The following is a 10,000-nucleotide window of genomic DNA, read 5'->3' as shown; positions in this document are numbered from 1 at the left end:
TTCATCTCCAGAGAAATCATTATCATTCCTGTGACACATTCATATAAGTGTGTGGATTTCCTCGGAGAGCCTCATCACACACACACACACACACACACACACCACACCCTGAAACTCTCTCTCTCTCTCTCTCTCCCACACACACACACACACACACACACACACTCACACCTGACGGACAGGTACAGTCTCATCACATCATAATCAGGTTACAGAAGGGTCCAGATATTTACCGGTTTAGTTCTCCTGATACAGCACAGCATAGTGTTATCCTTTCAGCACCTCGCTCTGCTTCTTTGCTGCTTCTTCCGTTTCTCTCTCTTCTCTTCTCTTCTCTCTCTCTCTTCTCTCTCTCTTCTCTCTCTCTCTGTTCTCACACACTCCGGCTGTATCAACAGCTGATGACTCTGATGCTTAAACTCATCACAGTTGAGCCTCAGTCACACTGTCTGTCTGTCTGCGCTGCCACTGCCAACAATGAGAAGAATCCCACCCTATAAACCCCCTCCCTCACTCTCACGCGCGCGCGCACACGCGCCGATGAACCCGTTGCGCTCTCAGACGCGTGTGCGCGCGCGCGGCCCCGCCCTGGCCAGGCCTGAGTCCACGGGGTCCGGCGGTGGATCTGGGCGGTGGTCTGCTGCTGAGCTGTGTGTGGGTGGGCTGTAACGCAGGAGCGGGGGACATCAGTCTGCTTCCCGAGCTCCGTGCACATGGTAACGGCTCTGGATCGATGCCCATGTGATCACCGGGGTGTGGATCCGCTCCTCCCCGGCTGTCAGTCATTCCTGAGACTCTTTCAGACCCATCTTCATCAGAGAAGCTGTTCTCGTGACGCTAAAACATCATCCTCTTGTTCTTCTGCGTCTGTGAAGGTCAATCCACCCCCATGTTCAAACACAACTGCGCTTTCCCTCACAGAAACATCTCTGAAACACACATTTATTGCTATAGCGCTTTACACCAGCAGCTCCACAGAATTCATCAGGACTGTGTTGTGAATTCATCAGTTATAGAAGAGAGTGAAACTCAAAGGCAGAAATCAATCAGGTTCATTGATGAGGACAGATAGACGACTGATTCTCGGTGATTCACGACTTCATTCGTTGTCGGTTTAACTGGAATGCCGTTTCCACTGCTATATTTCTGCATGAGGTCTTCACGTGCATCTAAAGAGAAGTCCTGGTTATTTTAGGATACATCCCACAAACTGACATCAGAACAAGAGGTCAGAGATGCAGAGGTCAAGGGTCACAGGTCAGCATCCTGAATTGAATACTGATTGTTGGCGGCACGATCACTGATGCTTGGAAAATTAAAGAAAACATTATTCCCAATCTGTCAGACATTCCCTCTTCTGTGGAACCGAAGAAGACGCTCTGTGAAAGGGGTCTGGGGTTTAGTCTAAGCACTGAGATCCCAACCTTCTTCAGAACTTCACTGAAGAGAGAAAGTCATGCAGGTTCAGAACAACCCGAGGGCGACTCAATCATTCATGAAGGATCTTCTGAACATCAGCTTTGAATCTTCTTGGATTGTGAAAAGCTCTACACAAATGTCTTAAAGTCACTGTGAAATCAAAATGGATTTCTTTTCCCCTTCAATCAATTCCCATTAAACAAAATCAAGCCCGGTCATGTATATTTCCCTCATTCTCCAATCCGTTTAATGAATATAAAGACAGTTGTGACTGAGGAAGTACGCTTACGGTTCATTGGCTGCTGTCGGGAAATAACCAGATGAACAACAGCATGCAGCACACAGTAAAACTGTTCTCACTACAAACACGTGTTCATAATCAAGATGAAACATTAACCCTTTATCAGCAGCTAAACCAGCTGTTTCACACACACACTAAGAGCAGCAAGCGGATGAGACCGGAGGCCAGACACATTACATGAAATAATAAATGTCTGCGTCCATCCTTACGGGAATAATAAGCTGGAGAGCTAAAAACAATAGAGTTAAAGAGATTCTTATAGTCAACATATCTACTTTGTGATGATATAATTCCTGGTGGATCTCAAGGTGGAACAGGAACAGCTCAGGGTTTGGGTTTGGGCTTGATCTGAAGGATCTGTGATACTTTGCTGGACTCATGAAGATGGAAAGGTGTCCACTCCAGTCGAGGAGAGCCAAACTGCAGAGCTGTAGCTGTTGGTTCAGACACGAGAGAAGAGCTGGGGTTAGATTACGCTCACATCATTCTCCTCTTCTACAAAGACAGTGTGATGACAAACCACTCCAGATTCACTTCACAGTCAAACCCTGAGCAGGAGACCCGGAGACCGGTCTGACCATCACAACATCTCCATACTCTCCAATCGCAGGAGAATCACACGCTTTCTCTGACATGTGATGAAGATCTGTCGTGTCAGGTGTGTGTGTGTGTGTGTGTGTGTGTGTGCTCCAGGTGTAAGTGTCTCAGTAATCAGTGCGACACACTCTCACTGATTCTTTCCTCTCAAACTGTAGTGCATTTACATTTTGCTGATTCGGATCGTGTGTGTGTGTGTGTGTGTGTGTGTGAGAGACAGACACCCTAAACGAACTACACCTCCACCCCTGATCAGGCTGGCAACTGTTGCCAAGGCAACCACACGGAAACCTCTGACTCCAGCTGATGGTGAAACTCCATCCATCGCTCCCTCTAGTGTGTGTGTGTGTGTGTGTGTGTGTGTGTGTAACAAGACCCCACGGACACCACTGATGCGCCGTCTCCATGGCAACAGGCCAGAGCAGATGACTAACACACACACACACACACACACACACACACACACACACACACACTCTCTCGTGGATGATCGGAGGTGTGACTCACACTGGGCTGTAAGATATTTGTCAAAGCATCAAGAAACCTCTTCAGAATGGTTTCAGATCCTGGGCTGGAGAAATCAGAACCAATCCTGAACCGATCACGCTGATAAAAGACATCAGTCACACATTAAACCATCAGCTTTTCCTTTGATCATCCTCATGCTTCATCATGTGAACGAAAAACTAAAACATGCCATTGAATGATGCGAGTGATCCAATCATTTCCCTCTACACAAACATCAGAGACTTGTTTCATTTAAAAGCGCTTTATTTAGATTTTGTTCATTATGCTAATACTAAAATATATTTGACCTTAAATATTCTTTTTTTTAAAACAGTAATAACAGTTAAACCCTGTTAAAGCAAGTTAAAAACATCCTAGACAAGCTGCACTCAGAGCTATTATAGAGAATAAACCTGCTGTACAGTGCATGGAAGTTAATGAACATGATCATAATTCAGCATTAACTGACAGCTGTCGTTAATTAAACCACAGAAATCAGTCAGTAATCAAGCCTCAGATAGAACTGGAGGAAACACCAGAAGAGAAACAGCAACACACTTTCAGATGCTAAGTTTCTTCTCTATGATGGTGGTTACATGAGACACTGATCAAAGATATATTTATTTAAACAGGATCTGTCCATCAGATTAACAATTACACACACATCAGATCTCAGCCAATCAGAACGCTCCAATCTCTCCAGAGAGTGATCATGTGACCGTCTGAGGTGAAGCTGTATGTAGATCTTCTGAGTCACAGGTTACAGTAACACAGTCCATTGTTTCTGTCATAAATTACCAAACTCACCCACTCAAGAAAAAGTCTCTTCAGCACAATGGCGTCTGGGCTTTAGTAAACTTTATCCATGCAATAAACACCTGCGCGCACACACACACACACACACACACACGAGCTGCTCGTCTAACACTGTGACTCAGTGAAGCTGTGTTCATATGGTTTCTCATGCATGTAGTCATCCTCATATTCAAGGTCCTGGAAAAAAAACACCAGTCACATTTCTATAGAGCTTTATACAGATCGTTTCACAGCATCTTCACAGAAATAGAGGAAAATAACAGTGTGATGTTGCAAAATGCATCAATTAAACACAACAGAGCACAAGAGTCAGCTCCAGATGAAGAAAACTCTTAAGAAAACCTGTTGTCTCATCTGTGTGCATTTAACTTAATCATCTTCAACAGCAGGATTCATGGTGAAAAACTACATTTCCCATGATTCCACCAATCAGAGAGTAGCAGAGTAACACACAAATTAATCAAGATAAATATGTATTTGTTTTAGATTTTTATGTGTCACATACATGGTTATATGAAGCACATATAATGCTTTTATGAAGACTTTTTTAAAAATCCTTAAGGGAAAAATGAAGTGATCATCGTCCAGACGACAGAGACTGGTTTACCTGGAAGTAGCAGCAGCACAGACGGTGTTTCTGTGGTGTCTGACCGTAGAAGTACTCCTCTCTGTGAACACACACACAGTCATCACTCTCATCTAACATCTGTCCCGCTGGACTCCTGCACACCAGCTCTTACCCAGTGACCTCCTCGATGGGCGAGAGATGGGCGGCGGCGGGACGCTTCTCGGACACAGAGCCGCACGGACACAGGATCCGTCCCAGCAGCACCAGCGTGATGATCCCTGACGGTCCCAGGACAAACACCAGCAGCACACCCACATCTGTGAACGTCAGCGAGCGTCCTGACACAAACACACACAGCACACGCTCAACACGTGACCACTCGACCAAAACTACCCTTACACGGTGTCCCGGTCATACTTCACCCCGTTAATAAGAAAACCAGAATTTAAAAAAAGACTACATTGTGACATTCAATTCATGACAATTAATCACATTTCCCCCAATTTCTCCTCACTGTAATTAAAATCACAAGCTCATTACGACACATGTACATTACTGAATAATATCCAATTCACTTTAACAATTATTATAATGTCTACATCATTAATGAACATCTTTTTGGTCAGCCCTTTATTTATAAAGCACTTTATACAATACAGTGTGTTAAAATAATAGTTCAGCCAAAAATAAGAATGTGTTCACCCTCAGAGTGAGTTTCTTCATTTTATCAGACTTGGTGTAATCTAGAATTACTTCACTTGAGACGCCAAAAGCTGTGCGTTTATGAGATAAAGCCTATAATAATGTTTCCAGACACAGATTAGTTTAGATCTGTTTAAACGCTGCTGGATCTGTGCAGATTTCTCTCCTGATTCAGACCAGAACACTTTTTCACTGGAGGAAGTGTTATTCTGGATTCTAGACTCTATGTGTTTGAGTTAAAATCATCTTAATGCTGGATGTGTTTCAGGTTTTGTCTTCTCCAGATGTTCACTGATGGACTGGAGTGCTGTGGATTATTGTGATGTTTTTATCAGACTCTCATTCTGACGGCACCCATTCACTGCAGAGCATCCATTGATGAGACACTGATGCAATGCTGCATTTCTACAAACCTGATGAAGACACACACTCCTCCTGATCTCAGATGAACTGAGAGTGAACACATTCCCTTAAAGCAGCATCACATGAATAACAGGAAAATGATTTACTTTAGTTAAATTTGGTTCATATGTGCTTAATTCTCATGAAAGCAGTGCCACAATGTTAGAAGACTGAATCCAGACAGATTGAGGGGTGAAGCGTGACCTGCAGGTGTTCATGATCACGCGTGTCTCACTCTGGGGTGTGACGGTGAGGAGGGTCTGGGCCGGGTGTCCGTGCACGTCGGGGGGGTTGCGTACGGCGCAGGTGTACGTGCCGTTATCAGTGAGTGAGGCGTTCAGAAGCTGTACTGATGCTTCGCCTCGCGACGGGCTGCCGGACCACTTCACACGACCCTTAAAATAATCATCGTCCGGCAGGTACGCTTGAGACGAGAAGTGAAAGAACTGCAGACAAACAGAACAAGGACTCAGAACAACTCTTTTTCATATTCTGCAGATGATTCTGTTATAGCCTGAAGTGCTGATGAGAGACAGACGATTGACTGAAGTGGGATTCAGAACCAGCAAATCACTGCCAGACAGTAATGCATTATTTCTCTAAACACCTAACTAAATACCAGAATACAAACAAGAAGGACTTCATTGAAAGAGTCAGTGGTGGTTTAAATGAAGAATCTAAACCCAACGCTCCATTTACATGAGAACAGCTGAGCTGAGGTACACTGCTGAAATAAACCAGTCGTCTCTGCACTAACGTCTCACACTGCACGAGTGTCGGCTTCATCTCTGTCTGCTCCATCTTTCACAGCTGTATGAATTCACTCCTAATGGATGCTGGGGTCTCACCACAAAACACACATCCTACTCATGTGACTTCCTGTGGCCTGAGCGACTCCTGACCAGTGATTCATGATTTATGAACTCGGAGTCTTAAGAGCTACTCACCAGTATGGCAGGCCCTCCGCTCTCGGGTCTGAAGGTCCAGTCGATGGACATGAGGCTGGTGATGGATCTGGAGGAGGTGAAGGAGCAGGACAGAGTGACGGTGGCTCCTCTGACCACACTGACCTCTGCTGGAGCCACGACTGAGATACAGCACACACTCCTGCACAGCACTGCACACACACATCAGTGAGGACGGGCTTCACTCTCACTCTCTCATATTAATTGTTTACAAACTCACTGTGCACACTTGATCTTCACACACACTCCTCAGTGTACACACACTCAAAGTACAGACTCACTGAGCACACACACACACACACTCTCTCTCTCACTCATGTCATGTGCGGCTGTAAGGTCTGAGCTTGTTGCATCACACTCAGTGTAGTTCTTTAGTGTATATTGTTATATTATAAACAGTGCAGTACTTGAATCAGATACTTGTCATATCTAATGTTCAGTCCCTCAGCACATTAAAAGTCATAAACTGCCAATTCTCTGATATCATATCAAACACTAGAGCTGTTAATGAGTGAACAGCTAAATTTCAGTTGACTAGACTCAGTTACATAACAGGGGCCAGCTGCATAAACACATCCACTACTGTGTCTTTATAACTAGCAACTCTCCAAGGAATAATTAGTCATACTTTCTGGATTTAAATGAGATCAATCTACCTATTTACGTAATTTACTTTAATAAGTTATGACTATTCTTACAGAAAAAAGCACTGCTATCTTCTGAGAGTAGTCAGTGTATGCATCTGGCAGAACCAGAACCAAGGATGACTGAAAATCCAGTAAATAAAACAGCCTCAATGCATGTATAAGCTTCAGATCATCGGATGACGTCACTTCTGGGACGAGCCGTGATCTCACAGCGTGACGTCACTTGTCTCATCTCATCTAATCTCTTCTACGTGTGTGTGAAGAGTATCAAGAAATTCTTCAGATAAACCTTCACAAACATCACACATGCAGATATAATCCGTGCATGATATTGAGTGGGAATGTAAAACAGATGTTCCCTCACAAACATCTTGATACGTTCCAATCATTTTTATTTAATATTGGTGGAGGCAAAGTAAAGGCAAAAGCTTGAAAAAAGCTGGCCACCCTGATGAAGGCATGTAACCGCAACGAGATGTACCTCTCACCAAAAGAGTTTTAATGTATAAAGCCAGGGATGCAATAAAGGCTTTTTAACTTTTCATTATACAATTCGAGTGACTTGGAGTTCAAGTTCTTAAATATATACTATCCCATACAACCAAAGAGCACCGAGATTTCATACCCCATGCATTCAGTGCTTAAGGCAAAAGCTCGTTCCGATTGAAATGACATGTAAATAAGACATGAGTGGCATTTTACATTTTGAAAAATACAATCAAATGAACTGAATGCTCAGATTTCTGTAACTAAACTCGGTTGTCTGCAGATTTCCGCCGAATCATTGTTTCTGATCTGTAACATATGTATCACATACGCAGATGATTGACAGCTCGTCTTCTCAGCCAAACAGAAATCAAAACAAACTCAACGGATCTCAGATTACTCCACGGTACACATTAATAGTCCTTTAGAAGAAGCTATAAACTCCCTCAAATAACTTTTATCAAAAAATGTTTATCCCGTTTCAAATGGACCGAATAAAAACTCCCGGAACTCACCGAAACTGACGATAATACACGATAAACCTCCTTTAAACGAGCTTCCGTTCACATCCATGACAATAACTGGACATATATGATCACAAGCGAGGGATTATGGGTGGATATTAGCAGATATTTGAACAAATATCAGTCGTGTTTATGTCGCTGGCTTGTGTTTGTCCTCCATGTTTGATACCTGTCGAGCAGGTGAGACCGGAAGTTACACTTCAGACCGCGAGCAGCCCAACATCACGAACACTGTCACAACTCTTATCAAGCTCTTAAAACTCACTATTAAACACTTTACAACCAGTGCTACTTCATCATTAATTTCACATCAGTTCTGATATAGGCCATGACTTCATTTATGATACATCAGTGTGATATAAACTCTCTGTGTGTGTCTGGAATGATTTGATGTCTGATTATATTGACAATCGATTACATTTTCATTAAAGAAATGACAGAATGACAGATATTAGAGCTAAGATAAATCGAAGGGTTTAATGAATTCTGAAAACATCACACGTGCTCTCGTGTTTTTGGGTATTCTGGATTATATCGTTTCTTACTATGAAGAAAAGTGTTTCATGGAAAGGACTGAATTGAGATGATTATTGACTGAATCTCACTCGACACCCGCAGCTCCGAACACTAGAGGGCGCCGACGAGCTGCAGTGACTCCTGACACTAACGTTCAAACACACACACACACACACACACACACACACACACACTCTCTCACACACACACACACACTCTCTCTCTCACACACACACACACACACACCACCCTATCATTGCACGTCAAATTCACATAACATTTACTCTACATATTTTCAGTAAGAGTGTGTGTGTGTGTGTGTGTGTGTGTGTGTGTGTGTGTGTGTGTGTGTGTGTGTGTGTGTGTGTGTGTGAGAGAGAGTGTGTGTGTGTGTGTGTGTGTGTGTGTGAGAGAGAGTGTGTGTGTGTGTGTGTGTGTGTGCGTGTGTGTGTGTGTGTGTGTGTGAGAGAGAGTGTGTGTCTTTGCTGTTCCTACATATGTTGATATAGAATATAGAATAAGAGAAAAAGAGAATAAAAAGTAAAACAGATATTTGTATCTACAGATCGTCAGGGTGAGGTTCTCAAATGCTGCAGAATCTTTCCATTAACTTCACTTTAGTTTTTTCTGTTCAGTGCTGTATGTCTAAAAACAGACATGATGCTTTTAGAAACATGCACATCATTAACAGACTAGAGGAGATGATTTAAGGCTCTGAGCGATGCAGAAGGTTTTCATCTGAAGGTTTAATGAAGTTCTAGAGAAGCCTGAAGAGTTTCTGAGAGAAACAGAGCAGATGTGCTGATAAACCCGAGCAGAACGAGAGAATGAGGGCACGTGAAAGGCGTTTGAGGTTTCCTCTTCCTGTAAAGACACAGAGACAGAGACGTGAGATCGTTTCACATCGACTTCAGCACATTAAAGCTTCAGCAGCCATGATTCTCATCAGCTTCATGTTTCTGCTCGCCGCGGCTCTGAATCCAGCTCTGAGTCAAGGTGAGATCCTCATTTATTACCTGATCTGATCACAGACAGCCTGCTTCTCGTGATTCACGCTCTTGTGTTGTTTCTCTCTGTCAAAGAAATAGAAGAGATCAAATCAAATGCTGTCGTTATCCGTTGCACTGGAGGTGAAAATAAAACAGTCACGTGGTATGAGGATGACAAGACAAAGGACATTGAAGACTATAGAAATAAACAAACCATTGAAGTTAAAGCTGTTCAGGGGATAGCTCAAGGATTCTACAGATGTAAATATGACAATATAGAACATGTGTTCTACCTCAGAGTACAGGGTGAGGAAACGCTTCTCTTCATCACAAAGACACTGTTTTTACCCAGAATGCATTCTAATACTAACACTCTTCCTCTCGGTCAGTCTGTGAGAACTGCTATGAGTTGAGCAGGCTGAGGGCGACGGGGATCATACTCGGAGACGTGGTGTTTACAGGAGTAGTTATTCTCTTCATCTTCCTCGCCACCAAGAACTGTGGCGGTCCACAGAAGAGAGGTACAGAACACACCCCATGACCCCGAAACCTGAAACAACC

General features: G+C 43.4%; 3 protein-coding genes across 3 annotated transcripts in view; 1 reads left to right on the top strand and 2 right to left on the bottom strand.

The window, feature by feature from the left end:
* LOC113058860 (neuromodulin-like) overlaps positions 1-511 on the bottom strand; it is an 8,165-nt gene extending 7,654 nt beyond the window's left edge. The window contains exon 1 of the mRNA XM_026227121.1: positions 234-511. Coding sequence (XP_026082906.1) covers positions 234-263 — 30 coding nt within the window. The 5' untranslated portion in view covers positions 264-511. The remainder of the gene's footprint in view (positions 1-233) is intronic.
* A 2,872-nt stretch (positions 512-3,383) lies between these two features.
* LOC113058858 (myelin protein zero-like protein 3) lies at positions 3,384-8,146 on the bottom strand. The gene is made up of 6 exons (XM_026227119.1): positions 7,926-8,146; positions 6,260-6,429; positions 5,548-5,758; positions 4,381-4,546; positions 4,248-4,308; positions 3,384-3,817 (listed from the first exon to the last, which is right to left on the bottom strand). Exons 1-6 carry the CDS (start codon positions 7,981-7,983, stop codon positions 3,746-3,748), a joined length of 738 nt encoding a protein of 245 aa, XP_026082904.1. The 5' UTR covers positions 7,984-8,146; the 3' UTR covers positions 3,384-3,745.
* A 988-nt stretch (positions 8,147-9,134) lies between these two features.
* LOC113058859 (T-cell surface glycoprotein CD3 epsilon chain-like) overlaps positions 9,135-10,000 on the top strand; it is a 1,563-nt gene continuing 697 nt past the window's right edge. Inside the window, exons 1-3 of the mRNA XM_026227120.1 lie at positions 9,135-9,446; positions 9,533-9,745; positions 9,829-9,960. Of these exons, the coding sequence (XP_026082905.1) occupies positions 9,278-9,446; positions 9,533-9,745; positions 9,829-9,960 (514 nt within the window). The 5' untranslated portion in view covers positions 9,135-9,277. The remainder of the gene's footprint in view (positions 9,447-9,532; positions 9,746-9,828; positions 9,961-10,000) is intronic.

This window comes from Carassius auratus, chromosome 40, assembly GCF_003368295.1.
Source record: "Carassius auratus strain Wakin chromosome 40, ASM336829v1, whole genome shotgun sequence".
NCBI classification, from domain to species: Eukaryota; Metazoa; Chordata; class Actinopteri; order Cypriniformes; family Cyprinidae; genus Carassius; species Carassius auratus.
The sequence above is the reverse complement of the archived record's forward strand: the minus strand, read 5'-3'. Positions and strand labels throughout refer to the sequence as shown.

What these genes read in the sequence shown, in the direction of transcription:
- LOC113058858 (XM_026227119.1), bottom strand. Translation starts at nt 7,983, where the DNA reads ATGGATGTGAACGGAAGCTCGTTTAAAGGAGGTTTATCGTGTATTATC. An exon ending in GCGGAGGGCCTGCCATACTG is followed by an intron (nt 5,759 to 6,259) that starts GTGAGTAGCTCT and finishes GTTTGTCTGCAG; the next exon opens with TTCTTTCACTTCTCGTCTCA. An exon ending in TGTGCTGCTGCTACTTCCAG is followed by an intron (nt 3,818 to 4,247) that starts GTAAACCAGTCT and finishes TTTTTTTTCCAG; the next exon opens with GACCTTGAATATGAGGATGA.